At 39.3% G+C, this 20,914-nt stretch overlaps 1 protein-coding gene across 1 annotated transcript in view; it reads left to right on the forward strand.

Annotated features, from left to right (window-relative positions):
- vegfc (vascular endothelial growth factor c) overlaps positions 1-20,914 on the forward strand; it is a 101,508-nt gene that overhangs the window by 40,359 nt on the left and 40,235 nt on the right. The window contains exons 2-3 of the mRNA XM_044347459.1: positions 5,521-5,758; positions 10,441-10,631. Coding sequence (XP_044203394.1) covers positions 5,521-5,758; positions 10,441-10,631 — 429 coding nt within the window. The remainder of the gene's footprint in view (positions 1-5,520; positions 5,759-10,440; positions 10,632-20,914) is intronic.

Below are 20,914 nucleotides of genomic sequence, written 5' to 3' on the forward strand. Positions count from 1 at the left end.
ACTTATGGCTGGCGATATAGAAAATCTATGGTGTTCAATTTTTCCAACAACATGTGATGATATTTTTGAGACATATTTTTAAAAAAAAAACAAAACAAAATTATCTGATTCCAGCTGCTCAAATATGAATATTTTTCTTTAGTCCTCTATGAAAGTAAACTGAATATCCATGAGTTGGACAAAACAAGACATTTGGGGACGTCATCTTGGGCTTTGAGAGAAAGTGATTTACATGTTTCACTGTTTTCTGACATTTTAAGGACCAAACAATTGATTAATGAAGAAAATAATTGACAGATTAATCAATAAAGAAAATAATCGTTAGTTGCAGCCCTAATATTTATTATATCCAAGTTTTTGACATGACCAACTTATATTGACATTAACCACAGTAGCAGTTCATGACAGTGTGATGTGGACTGTCTCAAGAAGTACCTGGATTGACTTTATGCTTTTCATGCAGCTTTTCATGCGTCTGTTTAATAAATGCTGTGAAGTGTTGACAGAGGTGACAGATGACTGATCTCAAGGGTTAAGGAAAGTTGATTTTCATGGTTTACTGAAATGAACTATGAATGGCTGCCTCTAATTTTGGACGTGGATCTAAAAACACCATGCTTTTGAAAATTGCAGCAATTTAGCACATGCAGGGTTTGTAGTTAATGGGCTACAACATGCTAAACCACCAGTTTGGGGCTTTAATATACTGCCAACTGTATATTTTCAATGAAGAATTGTTCATGAGCAGTACTTCCATTCCAAAACTGTTCCAAACCTTCAGGTTTAAATGTCCAGGAAACATCAACAGCAGGAAGGACCAAAATGGTTAATGTGGTCACTCACAGTTCTAAAGTGCTGATAAAACTGATCTCATGAGTCCACAGTCAGCCTTGCACTGCCTGGTCTGGTATTCAGAGCAGGAAGCTGTAGTTCCTCTGTCAGGTGACAGCAGAGTCTTATTTAGAGCTGTTGAATTCTCAATTGTTTGTTTCAGCTTCTTTGAGCCAATGTGACGGCAGAGAAAAGGCTTTTCCCACGTGAAGGGACAGTGTGTGTGTGTGTGTGTATTTATATGTGAAAACATACGCCCAAACACACAAGCAGAAGCACACAGAATCAGGGAAACTGAGACAGGACACAAATAGAAAGACAAACACACACACACGAAGAGACAGAGGAAACTCAGACAGGACGTATACATGAAGAAAAAATCTATGCACACAGACGCACACACACAAAAACATGCATATGCATATAGACACACACATAAATAAACACATTGTTTCTAGTAGGAAATGGAGTGCTGTGTGTGTTATCTCTGCAGTGGCTCTAAACAAAGTTACAGAGGCAGTAAAATACAATGGACTGCTTTACTCACTGTCTGTTTGACTGGCCTATTACAAAGGTCAGTCAGTGTGAATGTGTGTGCGTGTGAGCATGAGTCTGAGAGTGCAGAACAACCTTGCTTGCATCGAACAGTCACATTGTTCCTGTCAGAGTGATTGTGTGGTTGTTAAATTGCTGTTTATCATAAATAGTACAATGGCATATACCTAATTGTATTGAAGGACAGGAAATGAGATAACATTCACATAAAGCCATACATTTGTCAAAGAAGAATTGCTAGCAGAGTCTAAACACTGTCTGCCAAATTAATTATTATTTTACACTCATTTACACAGACTCTGAGTGTAAATGTACATTTTAACCATGGTGTTTAGGTGGTTTGTCAGTCCAACACTTAAAATCAGAGTAAAATATCTTGACAAATGATAATTTCATTTATTTACTTTATTCCTTTTCTATGCATATTGTTTTATTGTGTGACCATGGTCATTTTATGTTTTTATGTGTTATTATCAGTGTAGCCATGTGATGTCCTGGAATTCTGGCTTTGGTTTGATGTGAGCACACCAAAGCAGATTCCTATCAACTATGGAGAGATGGAAATTGCCTCTTGAACCTATTGATTTGCATGTTTAATTAATACAGCCTGACAGGTTTTATAGTTTAACCTACAGCACTATGCTACAAGTCATGCATCACCGAATTTGGCTGAGCTTATATGTTTATTTTACCAAACAGGCCATTATGTTATTCTATTTCACCAAATGTGATCAGCTCTGTGACTTTTCTGAAGTTGTTTGCTTGTAAAATTGGAAAAAAAAAAATCCCAGCAAAACCTTGGTCACGACACAAAGCTTAGCATAGCTCAAAAAAGTTCATTTAAATGGTGAGCCCCCTTTTTCTTTTATCTTAGCCATTGAAATGGTTTAAAGTGATTTGGTCTAAGACGCTACTAAAACAGCTTTGAATGAGTAATGTTCAAGTGCAATGGAATTAGTGCTGTGTTGTTGTAATAATGACCTGGCTTCAGACTTGCATCTTAACTTGTAGTCTGCTGATGAAGACTTTCGACTTGATTTGAGACTACCTCTGATAACTGATGTGATGTTACCCAGAAAGACTTTGCTTAGAACTGATCATTTCATCCAATTCATTTTGCATGTATGTTGTCAGTGCTTGGTAGCAATACACTTAAACTGTGGTAAAAGGAGTAAAATAGCTCAGGATATATGAAACAGAACTGTGCAGGGAAATTATCATATAAAACATTCACTTCTCTCTCTCTCTGTCCCTACTTGAACATTCTAACACGTCACTTTCTGTGTGTGAACACACGTATGTGCAGGACCGGGTACCACAGGAATTTCCCAGACAGCAGTATCAACTTTCCTCTCATACAGCTCCTGTTTTCACACTTCAGACTCTCAGCTCCCCCAGGGCCTGTGAGTGTGTGTGAAAGAGAGACAGAGATGGGGCCAGCTGAATTTATGACCTGTCAGGTGTTCTGATTCCTTGATGCCTGTCTAAATAGGAGCCAGCTTTGTGATATTTGTCCTGTCATCACATCTACTTAGTGAAAGTTAGCTCCACAAGAGAACACCAAAACAATACTCCTGAAACCACATTCATTTGTCCGTTTAAATTAAAATTGTTCATTATTTATCTGTGTAATTGCACAAAATTCTGCAACTGTCAGACCTCATTCAACCCGTTCCACGGTCAAAAATCATAAATCAAGGGCTGCTGCTTTAATTCATGAAAGATTACTTGCTCATTGCTCAACAAAAATGCACATCTTCCATTGGAGGCATAGACTTAGATGATTCTTGGAAACGGTTTTAACTTTTAGCATGTCTTAGTGGTGCTAGAGAAAGATTCCACCCTCAGAATAAGACTCATCTACTGGTGATCCATGCCATGGGCAAAACTGTTGGTCAAGCTAGGGTTTGTACCTGATAGTAGTGCTAGATGAAAGGTTGGAGGTGTTGGGACTTAGTTATGACTTCATGTGAAAGTAAAGATTCTGGTCATTTTCAAGTGTGCTATCCCAGCATGCATCAAGTAAGAAGCAATTAAATGTACTGAAGATACTCTAGCTGTGTCCCAACAAGATGGTGGACATGAACCATGTTGGGTTATGTCACACGAGAGTTCCGGTCAAAATGGCGGACATGACAATGGTTAATGGAGTCTGCCTGCTTACAACGTGTCTCTAACAATAAGACAACTTGGGGACGAAGCAGCAACGATGCAGAGAAAACAGCAGTTGACTCAATTAAACGCGAGCAAGGCATAGAAGTCATCCTTCGCCTTTCTTCTGCACGAAAGGGTGAGAGCACTTGGTTGCACAGCGGTCTTCGGATCTGGTAACTTGCTTGGTCCAGCGAGGCTGAGATTGTATGGCCTAGTTACAGTCACGTGTGCACAGGAGTTACTTCCTTGCATTAGCAGCTAGGAAGCAAAGTTCAGACAGTGAGTGTTTATAGTCTCGGTGATGTCACAGCCGGAAAGGGAAATCCCGCTTGCGTTTCCGGCAGGTCTTGTCCAGTGGGAGTTTGACTCTGTTGGATTTCACACCTAGGTGTGAGCTGAGCAGAGCATGATGGGAATTGAAGTCAATTTTGAGTACTTTTGTTTGACTTGGTGCCTTTCCTTGTTATCAGGTTTTGTGACTGCATACAGGCCTGCCTTTGTCTCATGAACATGGTGTATTAGGCCATGTGTATGGCCCAATATGACATACTAACTGTTTACATTATCTAGTGCTAATCTTCATAGTTTTGTAGGGATCAACATGCTTTTGTTCTATACTAACAGGAAATGATGCAATATATGTGAGATGCAAAGTCAAACTACGACTTTAGAATGCCACTGCCAATTAAACTTAACAAAAACAAAGAAAACTGTATTTTCAAAAATTCAAGTATTATTTTTTTTTGTTTTCTGAGGTGGGCCACCATAATCCACAATAAATTTCAATTTTGACTGCTGCGTTGTAAAAGAATTGTGTCCATCAACAGCAAACTCAAAAATGTGTTTTTTTTAGTATGCATACTGCCTGTTTTGAGTATACTTTGTCTCTTTTCCAATGTGAACACAATACATATTCAAAACCTGCTTAGAATTAGTGTTTATTATGAATTTGGGAAACAGCTTGTCAGTCTGACTCAGGCCTACCACACAAATAAACACAGTGGCAGATGTATGATCTATTCACTTAGATAAAGTACAGTAATTCACCTAACCTGCATGTCTTTGGAATATGAGAAGAAACTAGAGCATCCTGTTCAACCATCAGAGGAACAATGCACGTTCAGACTGGATGCCTTAAAAGCAGCACACTGTAATCCTTTCTCCTCTGCACTTCTGATTCCAATCACACTGGCACGTTCATGTCAAAAAGCAACCAAATAAGCGGGTGTCAGTCAGCCACACGTGTGCTGCATTAGAGATATCATCAACAGCAGCTTCCTTCAGGTAATCAAAAACATTGATGTAAGATGCCTACAAATCTAAAACTTACCTGAGGTGCCAATTTAATGCTACTCCAAGCTTTATCAACATTTTCCAGGATTTGAACATTGAAATTCAAGTGCTCCCCCTAAAAACAGAAGGTGCACCAAATGTAGAAAACAGAGGGTGCTGAAGCACACACACAATGTGCAAAATGCTGTAAACTCATGAACTAAGAGGTAAAGCTGCCTAATATGTACATGACTTGGACTCAAGTCAGACTCAAGTTTATCAGATTATCAGATAAGGACGTAAACACTGCTGTTATGAAGTTTATTTGAAAGTAATAACTACGCATTTTAAATCATTAACATAAAAATGTAATCATTATACATTATTTCTTTAAATTAACTATAGTGTTAGTTATTTTAAAAAGGCTTTCAGTTTGGTGAAGGGCACATAATGACTTGTTTACTTGAAACACAAAGTTTAGGGCTTGGACTTGATTTGGGACTTGTAGGCCTTCACTTTGGACTTGACCTGGCACTTTATTCGGCTCTCCATAAGCAAGACTTGAGACTACCTGTGGCTTACTTGTTGAAAATCAATGACTCTGTGACGTGTTCCTCAGATACGACAGCATGTTTCTTGGCCAATCAGCGTCCATAATAACACACAGTAACAAGTATTCTCAGTGAAGGTGTCTCTTGTGTCTTTCAGGACTCTCCACCAAAGCCAGACATGGAGCAGAAGTTGCGTTCAGCCTCTAGTGTTGATGAACTTATGAGTCTCATCTATCCTTCATACTGGGCAGCTCTGAAGTGCAGATCCAAACTGTCTGCTGCCGCCTCGGCCTCCAAACTCTCTCACCGGCCACAGCCTCCTCGACTGAGGTCACTGGCAGATACAGAAGAACCGACATTCGCTGCTGCCTATGTACACTTGGATGTCATGAAAAGTAAGTTTGGACTTTGCTTTACTATCTTTTTTTCAGACTTTTTTGGAAAAAAAATGGCTCCTGGCAGAGTTGTAGATTGAAGCAATGTACAAGTGTGTTACTGTCAAATCTTTTGTTTAAATCCAACCTATCTTCCTCAATTTTTAACACTAGTGGCCAAAAAGCAAAGACTATTTTATAATCAGAAGCTAATATAAATTAGCTTTAATGTTGCCTCTAAAAACTTCCCTCAGAAAATTTTGTCAAGTCCTAAAGCCAGGGCTGTTTCTGTCCTTTTTGAGGCTGTTTATATTATTACCTAATGAAGAGTGGCCTTTGGGATAATAACGTTTGTTTTGTTGTCACAAAATGTTTGTTTCTGCATCAGTTATGGTCCCATAGCAGGAGGGCTTTAATGACTGGACAAAGGATTGCGTTGTGTTTGTCCATCAGAAGCTCTGTCATAAATTAACATTTTTATTCAGCTTCATGCCACATTTTTAATGCACACTTTTAGATCATGGTTGTTTTACCTAAATGTTTTAACAAGTTAAAGATTTCAGTTATCAGACTTTGGATCTTACATTATAAGTAATCTTAAGCTGGCTGTCAGCTGGATGTAGCCTACTGAGCTGACCTTGGCTCTTGTGGCTTCATAACTGTAAGTGTGATGGCTGAGTGTGGCTCTTGCCACCTTACAGTCTCAAAGGTGAAGAAAAACATTGCTTGCCTGGAAGCTGAGCTCAGACAGAAAGACAAGCTCATTCTTGAGCCTGGCTCTTTTGCCATGGCTCAGGCAAAACAACTTGCAGTCCTGGGCTATTCTGGCTGCGGTAACCTGAATGCGACTAGTACATTTCACTCCCCTGACTGCTCCATTCCAGTAATGGACAATAATCCTACTCTTCTATTGCCTGGCTCAATCACCAAAGGAGTTCCAGAGCCTGAGGCTGTTTGTTTTCTAGCCTGATACATGGTTTCTCATGGGAGCAAAGCCCAAAGCAACAGCTAGTTCTACTCCCTGTCATGTCTCCTGTCACTTGTTGGTGGGGGTAGAGTGTAGGCCCTGGTGCAGCTCCATGTCAACCAGAGCACTGGTCAGTAGCCTGCAAGGACACATTTGCAGGAGTTTCCTCCCACTTTCATTGTTCATGTTGGTACCATTGACACCTCGCTTAAGCAGTCGGAAACTTTAAAACAATTTTATCCATCTTCTTAACTTACTCAAAGACTGTGAGAAGCGAGTTTTTATCTCTGGTCCCCTCCTCTCTTTTAACAGAGGCATGGGGCATTTTAACCAGCTGCTTAGTTATTTCAATTTTCAATTTTATTTCAAACATGTTAAAAGAAAAAGCCTCCACACCTGGCTCTAGTCAGCCTGCATTTCACAAAACTTTGTGTTGACAATTTTAACTTGATCTAGGGGTGCAAGTCCTTTTTTAACAGAGACAGAATCCCCCCCATCTTTGAGGGCACACATGCACTGTCAGCGAACATTCTTCGTTCTTCGTGTGACTAACAAGCTCTCACGCTTAATGTCAACAATAACACCTGTTTCTAGCCATTCTTCCTCGCCGCTTCCCTCAACAACCACCTACCTAACGGGCTCCACCTATCGACATGGAGCCCCCCTATTGCTGAATTCTGCATCTTGCAAGAGAAACTGTGTAAAAAGTCAGGTTTTTAACAATGTGCTTCTTGGCAAATCAACTCCACTCTCAGCCACTCAAGATTTTCAGACTGCACACAACTGTAATGCACTTAAGTCATCTAAACAAGTGACACCGTCGCAATGAAATTTGCCCTATTAAATATACAATGTTTAAATAACAAAGCACCCTTCATAAATGATGTGATTTCTAAGCATAATATTGACTTCTTGTGAAACATGTTAACTTTCCCACACATGCTAAAGGTCATATATCAGACCTTGCGGGCTCCTCTGGTATTTCTTCCTCCAACCTACATGGCATGGATTTAATAATATCGCATCATAAGGCTGTCTTTTTCAATGCTAGAATTCCTGCCCCCTCACATTGACTTCATGCCTCTCGCACTACCAGGAATATGGACATATAGGAGACTGAACTCACTTATGACTACATTACACTCATCACTCAAACTCATCAACTGATGACCTGATACATTGAATCATCTTGTCCCAATCAAATCACGCAGTGTCCTTCTGCCATTCTGCTCCATGGTTTACACCAGAGCTGTGCAAAATTAATGCCACTGGTTGCCAACTAGAGTGTCTCAACAGGAAAATTGTCTTAACTGTTCATGCATTAGCCTACGAAGATCATGTCAGAACCGATAAAGAAGCTCTGAACAAGGCTAAGACCACATACTATTCTATCATCATTGCAAAAGGACAAGGTAACCCCAGAGCCCTTTTTCTCACCATCAATAAGCTACATTAACCTGCTAAACGATTTCCTTTGGCTGCCTCTACTAAACTCTGCTGTGATTTTTATGGACTTTTTCCAGAGCAAAATTATTTCCATCTACCAGCAGCTACATCATTTGTCCACTCAACATAATGATATCAACACCCCTGTCAACAAGCAGTTTGTAACTGAACTTGTCACAGATTCAAGGATCCACTCCTCCTCCTGATTAAATCATCTCTGCCTGTCCTCTGCCCCCTACAAATCATTAACACATCTCTTCTGTCTGGCTCTGTTCCCTCTAGTTGAAAAATGGCTGCTATTACCCCAGTCCTAAAAAAAACTTGAAACTGACCTGGAGGACTATAAGAACTACAGGCCTGTCTCCAGTCATCCATTTCTTGCCAAACTCCTTGAGCGAACCGTAGCCATTCAGCTCCAGGTTCATATGTCCAACAACAATTTATGGGAAGAATTTCAGTCTGCATTCAGGGCAAAATACAGTGACAAGACTGTCCTTACCACAGTTACCAATGACCTTCTTGTTCCTGCTGACTCTGATTATCTCAACATACTTACCTTATTAGATCTCACAGCAGCGTTTGATACAATCTGTCATAATCTTCTGCTGAATCAGTTAAAAACACTACTCGGTGTCACTGACACTCCATTATCATGGTTAAGTCCTACCTCTCAGCTAGAAAACAGTTTGTTTCTGTTAGCAGCTTTAGTTCTTCCACTTCCCCCCTTTCCCATGGTGTCCCCCAGGGCTCAGTTCTTGAATCATTACTGTATTATTATTTAAATTCTGCCTCTTGGAGATATAATTCATTAACATGGCCTCAATGTTCACTGCTATGCTGACGACACACAACTCTACATACACACCAAGCCCTCGGACACTCTACCACCATCCAACCTGACAGACTGCTGAAATGATATTAATGCTTGGATGACCTGCAATTACCTCAAACTTAACCAGGATAAATATGAGGCTATCCTCATATTGGCCTCGCCAGCCACACTTAGCAAAGTCTCCCATCTGAATTTGGCCATCCCTTGTTTTTTTACATCCTCTGTTGATAAGGTCAAAATCTTATTGTAAGTCTAGACTCCACCCTCAGTTTTGACACACATATCAAAAACATCACCAAAATGGCCTTCTTCCATCAGAAGAATATCTCTAGACTACAATCCTTCTTTTTCCCACTCTGTTCCAGAGACTCTCATTCATGCCAGTAGCAGAAATAACATTGTGGGTGGGCACAGAGAAAATCAGGCGGGCCTAGCCCATCCAAAACCAATCATACTTAATAGATTCTAAAATGCATATGTTAACCAAAATAGGCCATTAAAATTATATTTGCCTGAATGCAACACAGTTTAATCATACAAGCCTCATACATCATCAGAGGTAATGTTACAGGCACCAAGACAAACATTAACAGCCAGTGGCACAGGAATAAGTTTTGAAGTAGGGCGACATCCAGCTATGAATGATGTAATAGTCATGATCAGATCTACTCTATTTTAGCCATAACTCTAATGTATCACACCTCGTAAATGGTCATATAGTTTAGTAATTAATTTTACACAACAGCGTTTGCACTGCAATGTGTCTCAAGAATAAAACAAAACTATTTTTGCTGAAAAAAAGGTTAGAAAAGAGGCTATCAAGTTATAACTTGATAGCAACATATCAGTCCTGCTGCATTCAGATGCTGCAGGGATTTAAGAACTGAAGAAGAAGCTTTTCATACAATATAAAGCAGCTGTGGACAACAGATACTGTAAGATGAAGCACATTTATTTACAGATCAGTACAGATGCTTTAAACACATAAACATTATTTTCTGTGATGATTTTGGTTGGAGAGTGTTTATGTTACAGAGTCACAAAGCCACGTAACAACTTTATGAAAACGGTATAATTGTGTATTAACCTGGGCTGCATAGTATAGTGGAGTTCAAGGTACACCTGCAGTAACACAGAGTGCACAGGGACAATAAACATCAAGGAACCCCTTGTGGACAGGTGTCTCTTTCTGGAGGTTTATAAAATAACATAAAATTAAAAAAGGCAGGTATGAACATATTTCAGCTAAATTTGTGGTTTTACAGATTTAAGCTTAAAGAACTCATGCTCTGGTAACAACTTAGAGTGCTTTCATGCATGCTTATCCTTTTGTCAAATCTGGCCAATAGACCTCCCCAACTGACAGATTTGACAGTTTTTGCCACCTTCTTGAAGTTATGTCCACAATAGATTCCAGTTTGGCTGTGGTGGTGGTCTGACTCCTCTGTGTGTGTGCAGGTATAGAGTCGGAGTGGAAGAAGACTCAGTGCATGCCCAGGGAAGTTTGTGTCGACGTGGGCAGGGAGTTCGGGGCTCCCACCAACATCTTCTATAAACCACCCTGTGTGTCCGTCTACAGATGTGGAGGATGCTGCCACTCTGAAGACAAACAGTGCAGAAATATCTCCACTGGTTACCTCAGCAAAACTGTAAGCACATGCTTCTTCCTCTTCTTCTTCTTCTTCTAACATGCTTACAGTTCAAATGGTAAAATTAATTTTATGTGTTGTATGTCCTAATTAGGAGTTTACGCATTATTTTTCTATTTCTTTTTAAATGTAGATATAGCAGAATGCAGCAAATTGCAGTTGAATTTACAGTAATTTTGTGTCATGTCAGGTTTTTGAACATAAAATGAACAGTTTTGACAAAAGTATGTAATAGGGATGCAAATTTTAAGCAATTTCTTAAATCGATAGTCGGCTTTGTTAACAATCAATTATTGGTTAATCATTAACAATTGATGAAATATGCTGGATGTTTCCATTATAAAACCATGTTAGCCACTGACATGACCTATGTTCAACACAAAATAGGAGTAGGCTAGATTAATAATAATTTCAAAGAACAGAAAAAGTAAACATCCATCTATTCAACTGGCCAGATGAAATCCAAAGTATTAATACAGCAAATGGTTGTACAGTTTCCACCTTCATTAGATATTAAATAGATCAGAGTAGAGGTGTTGGGCCCATCTAATAATTAATTAACGTTTAATCAAAATTGCTGCAACCTTCAAAATAAATAACCTGTAACTATTGTATAAATGTGAAACAGGTTGCCCCAAGACAGACTTAAGTCTGGTTTAATATATAATAATCTGCATACCTGATCTACATGATGGAGTGATGTGTTTTGTTCACTGTAGCTAATGTTAGCCCAGCTGCTGGAAACAGCTGCTTAGTTGGGACAGATGTCCCGGGACACAAAAATACTCTCACTATAACTTTATAAGTTCATTTACTGCCCACCCTAAAATGCATTTCTACTCAGAGCAAAGCAGTGTCGCTTATATAGTTTATCACTTTTGTGTAGATTTTGTTGTAAATGTGTAATTAGAGTCCTGCTTGTCCTGGATGTTAGCATCGTAGCACTGTTCTCTGCTGTCTGACACTCAGCTCTCAGCGTGTGTTAGCCAAGCAGCTGCTCACTGCTTCTGCTGAAGATGCTAGTTTAGTGTTAGCATGAGCCTCAGATAGCTAAATTGGACATCTGCCAAACAACAACTCCATGGAATTTTCACAATTTATGCCTCAGAGTTCATCAACACAACTGCCACAGTGAGCGGAATGAGGCACACTGCAACTTTTTTCTTCCTTGGGCGGCAGGAAGGTGCGTTTTTTTTTACTGTGCTCTCACCCCCAAAGATTCATATGCAACAAAAGGAGCTGGCAGTCATTCATTTTCAATGAAAACTGATGACAAAGGGCTTCAGACGCCTTGGCAGCAGTGAGCGGTGCGATGCAAGCACTGAGAGCGACAAGCTGAAGTTGGGCAGAGTTTAACAGCAACCAATTGCAGATTGGGATTTGATCTTCTCCCTAAAGCAACCGCTATACTAAAGCTCCCAGCAAATATCTGTTCCATTCCACATTGACAGTGAAAGAGAAATTGATCATTGTGGTCTCTGGTTTCCCGGAGCTATACGATTCGTCATTGTTTGTTTACCGTTACACAAACAAAACTACAATGCTTTATTCCATAGGCTACTTGACCAAGAACTCGGCTAAGAACATTTTTCTTACCAAATAATACACAGCGAAACATGAAAAATTGTATATTTTGTCATCCTTGTCAAGTTCATGGCTGGACTGCCAAATAGCTCTACTACAAACTTGATATTGGCCACAACCAAATGTGTTGTCTGCAGCACTTTTTGAATGACCGCCCCCTGCCAACGACTGATATTACTGGTGACAATGACCCATTAATCTAATCCAGCACACTCATGATTGCTTTAAAAGTTGGGTTTTCGTAGATAATCACTACTTTGCCTGATAAAAAATGCATATCAAAGAGAAAGTTAGAAAAACATAATATAAATGATTGTGTGTGTGTGTGTGTGTGTGTGTGTGTGTGAGAGAGAGAGAGATAGAGAGAGAGAGAGAGAGAGAGAGAGAGAGAGAGAGAGAGAGAGAGAGAGAGAGAGAGAGAGAGAGAGACATTTAGGGTTAAACTGCAGTGGGAGAGAATGAAATGTGTATGTGTGGGTGTCTACTGGTCTCCAGAGTACAACTGTGGTTAAAGAGAAGGAGTTACTAGCATGTGGTCTGCTTTTTAATTGGCCTGTTATGTGGTCTGACCAGAGGAGTACTGTGTGTGTGTGTGGGTGTGTGTGTGTGTTTGTGTGGTCAGGTTGAGTTTTGCAGCATGTTCTTTCTCTCAGTTATGGGCTCCTCCTGTTCAGTGTGTGACGGTTAATCACTGCTGAAAAATGAATTGACCCGGCTTGTTTAAACTGAGCCTAAAAGTGACTTTTTGTGTCACTGTAAAATAATAATCAATCAAGTTAATTTTGAGTCTTTAATATAGTTTCAGTATAACAGGAAGGCCCGAAAGGACTTAAAGAACTACATTTTACATCGCACACTTGTATCAAAATGGCAGGATGAAATACAGGATGAACTCTGAAGTGCCACCCTCTAGACAAACTTAACAGTTTTTTTACCATTCTGGTAGTAAGGCTTTAAGAAATTTAAATGTTAGTATATAGCCTTATTGTTGCTCCATTAACATTTTCATATTTTGTGGTGTAATTAATTGTAGCCTCTGAGAAGTCATCCCATGTAACTGTTTGGAAAAGGACAGGCACTTTCAAAAAGTACTTGGCAGGTGATCGGATGATCTATCTGTCTATCCCTGTCTTACCTTGCCAGGCAGCTGGATTCACAAGATCACAAGATAACACAAGAATCTTCATAGGACGCTGATTGGTCAGAACCACTGGTGGTTCAGACACAAGCGCATAACTTGATGCCTGAAAAGATGGATTCTCACATGATCTTGTGATCTTGCGAATCCAGTTGCCTTGCAAGGTAAGCCTCAAGGGGCCGCACTTTAAATGTTTTTGAGTTTGAAGACAATGAATGTTGATATCTGTTAGCTGCTGCACTATAAAAATACAAATGTTAAAAAGCTCTTAATAGTCAAAAGATGGCACAAAGCGCCATTTTCATAAACTGAGATCTTTCTGTGACAAAAAACTTCACATCATTGCTGTAACATGCTCACAATGATGTTAACATTCAGCAGGTAATGTTAACTATGCTCACAATCTTAATTTAGTGTGTTAGTATGCTAACATTTCCTAATTAGCATTAAACACAAAGTACAGCTGAGGCTGGTGGGAATGTCATTAGTTTTGGTCACAAATCAAATAATTGTACAAATTAAAATTTGGACCTATCAATGGTACTAGATGAAAAGTCAGGGGATCACTGATGTTTTTACAGTTCATTATGTGTGGAACATGAATGCACCTTACGTCACTGCAAACCAAGCAGCATTTACCACAGCTTTACGCTGAAACCAATGCTGAAGAACCTGAAAGTGCCACCGACGGCCACTAGATGCTCCAACTGCCTCCCATTCAAAAAACCTTAACTTCTTCTAGAAATACCTAGTCAGTCATTTTTTTCAGTGAGTCATTATGGTCTCAATCTCTAAATTCAGTCCCTCTAATAAGTATGCTGCTGGTCATTTTGGAAATTATTGCTGCATTAATAAGATTGAAGATCTGTAATAGCTAGGTGGGGAAGTGGGCTGGGCGCTGCTCATGTGGAAACCAGCTAGTTTTTGGCATTGTGTTTGTCAATTTTGTGGTGTCATCGAAAGCATAATAACCTTATCATTCATCTGCTGGTTCCACATTCTCACAATCCAAAACAAGAAGTGCCTCTAGAATACAGTGTACTTGTTCTAAAATCATAGGCCACCGCCTCCAGTCTCTGACCTCACTGCATGATCAGCAAACACTCCTTTTAGTATGCCTGCCTCACAAATTGCCCCTCTGGGATAAGTAAAGTTATTTGAACTGAATTGAACTGAAGTGAAGTGAAGTGAAGTGAATAGCTTTGATGTCTGTCATGTGACCATTGATTGACAGCTGTGATTGACAGTTGGCTCACCTGCTGCTCTCCCCAGCTCCAGGACTCGCACTGAGTCGGACAATTGTCATAATATTTCAGTGAGTTTAATGCAACATGATTATGTTACCTACCGTGTTAGCATAATTTAGCTGAAATAGCTAATGTTAGCCCAAGTGTGCACATTTATCTGATTTGTTAACTTTCCTTTGCTTCTTGTGTGATCTGTCTACATTGGCCTCTACGTCTAATCCAAATTCGTAATCTTAAACTTCATTAAAAATTGGTCCCCTCAAAAAAAAGATGATAAAAGCTCTTTTCATGCACTGCAAACACATGCTTTCTGTTCTGTATTTCAATTTTATAGACAATGAAGGCATCTATGTATTTCATTCCATCTTCCTGTTAGAGAGACATCCAGGGAGGCCAGGAATAGTTAAAGAGGAAATATTATGTGGTCCATATAGTGAATGTGTGGTAATGTTTGGAACTGCTCCAAACCACTAAGTGACTTCTACTGAATGTAATGAAAGACGTATGGTGATGAGATGTATGAGAAACTAGCAAGTGCATATTGAAGACAGTAGCACAGTGTTGCTTAGGCAGCACACCATTATGAGAGGCTGTCTGGTCAAAGTGTTGTTGGGTTGGTTCCCAGTAACTCAGCCAATTGAAATGCTTTTGAGCCAGATCATCTTACTCCTATGTAAACACTGTTTCCAAAAAGGGATTTTCATTTAACATAATCCTCATAAAAACATACATTTACAATCATTTAAACACAGTATAAAAAAATCCATTTTAACCTAAACCTAAGCTTTCCCAAGGGGAGAGAAAATGGACAAAAATTTACCCACAAGATATTTTAACTTAAATCGTTCGAAATAAAACACGTTCCACATAAATTTTGGCCAAGAGATTAACCTTATAAGCAGCTGTGGAGGTAATGCTTGAATTCAGCTTTGATTAACTGTCCATAATGTGTACACATATAAAAGAAATAGAAGGAAATCGTCCTCTTTTGGGAGCAATGAGCAGGCAGCTAAAAGACCTGCCACCTAGGGCACATAAACAGACATTTGCTTCTTGATTCAACAGCACTGTTATGAAAACTATAAATCACTTGGACGAGCACAAAGCTGCAACAGAAGCTGATGACGTCTCACACAAAACAGCTGAGGCATGCGAGCAGCACTTTGGTGTTGATGTCTTGGATAAGTTGCAAATGTTTACTTTGGTGTACAGTAAGTGCTGCTGCGTGCTGTTCATCCGGAGCAATGTTTCACAAAATCTTGGATGTTGTAGATATCAGAGCACATGTTTTCTATAAACATGTCCTGAAGAAGAAGATCACCCAGCATGACGTCTTCCTGCAGCTGGATGAGGAGCTGAGTGCAAAACACTCATACAAAGTGAGGACATGCCTCACTAACATTCCAAACACAGCTATGCGCCTGGTGAAGATGCACAGAATGAAGATGGATAAAGCAACATGTCTGATAATGTAACAACACCTGCACTCAACATTGTGTGTGGGCTGATGCTCAACAGACAAAATACTCCTTTGATTTCTAACCATAACCCTAAGAGCAAAATCATTACCACTGGTAAAATCATTACCACTGGTAATGATTACCAGAGTCAGAGACGTGATTGAGGTGCAGTATCGAAGAGATGTTAAAACAGACTGAATACTTGTAACAACACCTGCACTCAACATTGTGTGTGGGCTGATGCTCAACAGACAAAATACTCCTTTGATTTCTAACCATAACCCTAAGAGCAAAATCATTACCACTGGTAATGATTACCAGAGTCAGAGACGTGATTGAGGTGCAGTGTCGAAGAGATGTTAAAACAGACTGAATACTTGTATTAGTGGGAGGACTACAGTTTCCATACTGACCCAATGACAGCGGCTCCCCTTTAAGTTTAATGGGCCACCCACTATGAGGAGAAAACTGTTCCTCTTCAGGAGGCACAGTGCCAAAATGCAAACTCCCGTATGAATACAGTACCCCAAACATGTTTTCCAAGGGCAGAGATGAATATATATTTCAGGAGACACTCAAAATCCTAGACAGATAAAAATGCACACAATTACTTTGGAAGATAGTGATATATATACAAACCACTTTAACATCTACTACAGTAAAACCTGTGTGTTTTTGCTATTGTCTCTTGCACAGACAAGATGGGCTTTTTTTTTGCCTTTAATGGTTAGCTGATTAGACAAGCAGACAGGGAGAGCGGGGCATGACATGCAACAAGGGTCCCTAGCCTAGGCATGCATAGTAACCACTTGGCTACCAGGGCACTGCATCTTGCCAATATTTCTGTTAAATTAAAAAAATTATTTAAATTAATTAGTCATGAATTGAAGACTCCCATTTACATGGTTGAAGAACCACCTGTACAAATCCTTATGACAGCACTTAAGTTTTCATAAAACCTGAAGTCTGTGCATCTAAGGTCAAGGTGCTGTGGCAGAGAATAAATCGTTAAGTTAAACAGCTGCTTGACACCTGGTGTAATGCTGTTCTGCTGTGTATCTATGTCTCTGTTTCTCAGCTTTTCAACAGTCTTTTCCCTCAAAATTTGGATATATTTTGGCTCTGACCAACACCTGGATTGAGACAATGATTCAAGAACACAGACCTGAGCGAACATCACCGGTGAGCCTACTAGCTAGCTTAGGCTAGTTAGCTTAGCTTGGCTGTGCCCAGCCTGGCCTTGTTGATGTTGTTGGCTACTGTCGAAACTTTGTTTCGTATTTTTTGCAGACTCTGTTTGGCCTTTCATGCATACATTTTGCTAAGCGAACAAAATGCCACCAAAAAAGACTTGTACAATTAAACACTAGGAAGTCTAGGACATAAAGAAATCACTCAACTTTATGTTGGAAGAGATTGCAACTATCTCTAAACAACGGAAACTGATAATGGACCTGACGGGAGAGATCAAGGAACTGAAAAGACAACATGTCGAGAAGGATAAGAGCATTGCCCTCTTGGAGTGCCGAGTGGCAGACCTGGAGCAGTACTCCTTCATGAATGACTTTATTGTCAGTGGGTTGGAGACCAAACGGAGGTTGGAGAGCCCACTGAACTGGACTCCCTTGAGTGATAGGTGATTGCTTTTTTAACAACAAAGGCATATCCATGGACAGCAATGATTTAGAGTTGTGTCATCCTCTCCCCTGAAAAAACAAAAGTGAGAAACCTGCTATAATAATTTGCTTTGCAAGCAGAGAAAAACACACTGCTCAGACAAGGGAAAAACCTGAATGGATCATGTGTCTACGTGAACAAACACCTAACAAAGAAAAATTCTGAAATTGCCAGGAGGGCAGACTTCCTGAGAAAACAGAACAAAATCCAATCGATGTGGAAAGCAAACTGCAAGGTATTCATAAAATTGAATGGATAACCAGAGGAGGCAAAAGTGCTGGTCATCAGGGAGGTTGCAGAACTGGACAAGTACCAGTGATCACAACTACTGATCAGCAAACCAGAAATGTGAAAATTAAAGGAGTAATAACAATAATACATTTCAATAGTAGGAGCCTCAATACAAACCTTTTAAAGAGCCAACATTGTTTAAAACAACTTGATAAGAAATTCACAGCGATCTCTGAGGCTTGGTTTAACTTCAATATTGGTTTCTTAAATCCATGTGAACACAATACAATAGTAGATTGTATTGTGTTCACATGGAGTTCAATAACTCAATGTACAGTATGAGTCTATATTCCTCACTTACATGGCCAACTAGAATAACAACATAGTGCTAAGTAGACTACTTATAAATGACACAAGTGAACATCTGCCAGTCTTATCTGTCGGTGAAGTCATTCAGAGCTGTATTAGGACCAACAGGGATGTTAAAACTTACAACCTAATTAGACATAAAGTCTATGTGGAAGATGTAAATGAAGCCTATGAGATATTTTTGTCCATAACAAGTACTCTCTATGAAAAAAAATGTCATCTAGTAAAGAAAGTATTGAAACAGAAATGTGCTGAAAAGCCGTTGCTAAGGGAATACAAAACATGTGCAAGAAGAAAATCAATTATATAAAGAATTTTTACAGAAAAGGGCAAAGGAAGTAGAACACAAATGCAAGCCATATAAAAACAAACTGACAAGCGTTATGAGAAGTAGCAAAAGGGACTATTACAGTAATTGTTGGAGGACAACAAATAATATATAAAATACATGGAAAGTATTGACTTATATTATTAAGAATGGAACTATAGAAATAGGATACGCAAATCATTTCCTGACAAAGAATAATACAACTATCATATTGGTCCGAATATAAAACAGGTTTTTTTTTTCCTGGAAATATGTCTGGAAAAAGTGCATGCAGTAGAGAGCCTCACATTGTGCTGAAATGAAGCAAGTGCACATAAATTAGGTAAATAACAATAGTAACAATAGCAACAATAGTCTCTCTCCTCTGTTTCACCACGGGCAGGGCTGAGCACTGTGTGTGTGTGTGTGTGTGTGTGTGTGTGTGCTCCATGGAGCAGAGCAGAAACAGTGAACCAGGTGAAGTACTCGAGTTGACGACAATTAACTACATTCATTATGTTACTGTAAGTGCAATAAAAGTTTTGCGAGTAAAAGGCAAATAATTTAATCCAAGTTGTAAGTCTTTTTCCAAAAATTGGTCTTGAAAAAGGGGGGGTCATCTTATAATCAGGGTTGTCTTATGTTCCGGTCAATAAGGTATTAATGATATGGATTTAGTTGCAGGTGACTTTAAGGAATTTTCTTGTCAATGTTGGTCCTGGTTTGGCTGAGGAAATTGCAAAGACTAATACTACTGATGTGGAAAGTAAAACTATTACCAAGGGGAACAGATGAAAAAGAAATCATTGACATTTTTAAAACATTTAAGAACAAAGGCCTTTACGCACTTTGGCTGTGACGAATAAACAACACGAAAATGCAAAATACTCCTGCGAATACCTGCGAATATTTCGCATCAAAACTATTCACTCTGGCAGAGATAAAAATTTGCAACAGAAACACATTTTGCTGTCAGTCAGCATGGTGAAGGCAGTTTGTCCTCTCAGCTCCCCAGGAGCTGCAGCTGACAGACGGCTGCTTCTGTGGACAGAGATGCTGAACGAAGGTTGATGGATGATGTTGACATCATCAACATCATCATCAACGTCACTGATGATCACTGATGATCATGATGATCTTACATCTTCCACATAGACTTTATTCCAGTCTTGTTTTATTAGGTCTTCTTTAAAAGATCTTTTTTAAGAGTTAATTGCACGTTGTGTTCAACATCAACAGATGATGATGATCTCCAACCTGCATTCAGCATCTCTGTCCACAGAAGCAGCTGTCTGTCAGCTGCAGCTCCTGGAGAGCTGAGAGGACAGCTACCAAACAAACTGCCTTCACCAGGCTGACTGACAGCAGAAACTTACTGGACCAAAACAGTTTTCATGTCAGCTCCACCGGAAGAAATCAATAGTGTTTGTATCTATAAATATATGGTGTAGATGCATATGATGATACATGATACAGGAATCAATATTGATTCATTGGCTTTATTTCCCCACCCACTGTAGTGAGTATACCTGCCTGACTGCAGTGAAACAGCCAAGCTCACAGACAGACTGGGAGCTGATTAATCAATGTAGATACAGTAAATAACACATAAAGCGGGATATTCAACACCCCATGTGGGCCTTTGCAATAAACAGCTGTCTGTGCAGATTAGACTTTGTGACTGATTGATGTCTTTGTTTGCTCTTTGAAAACTCAGAAAAAATCAACCTCATTCTGAAAAAAATGTCTCTTTCTCACCTTGTAATATTTGCGTTCTGTGTGAAAGTACTCATGACAAAAACAACAGTTTGAAAAGATATATTAACATGCGAAAAAAACATCCCTGGTGTGTAAAGGCCATAAGAAGTCTACAGACTGGAATGGAATTGATATGTCCATTGTTCAAAATGTTATTGAGTGTGTGGCGAAACCTCTTACACATATTTGTAATCAGTCTTTACAAACTAGTGTATTTCCAAGCAAAATGAACACCGCTAAAGTCATACCTATATATAAGGCCAGAAACAGACATGTACTCTCTAATTACAGTTTCTTTACTTTCACAGTTCTCTAAAATACTGGAAAAAGTATTCTATAAAAGATTAGAAGACCTATCAACAATCTATAATGTACTGTGTGATCAGCAATATGGGTTTAGATCTAAAAGGACAACTTCGTCTGCACTCATAGAATTTGCAACTGCAATAGAAAATAAAGAATATGCAGTGTGGGTATTCCTGGATCTCAAAAAAAGCATTTGATAGAGTTAA

This window comes from Thunnus albacares, chromosome 3 (assembly GCF_914725855.1).
Source record: "Thunnus albacares chromosome 3, fThuAlb1.1, whole genome shotgun sequence".
In the NCBI taxonomy this organism is placed as follows: Eukaryota; Metazoa; Chordata; class Actinopteri; order Scombriformes; family Scombridae; genus Thunnus; species Thunnus albacares.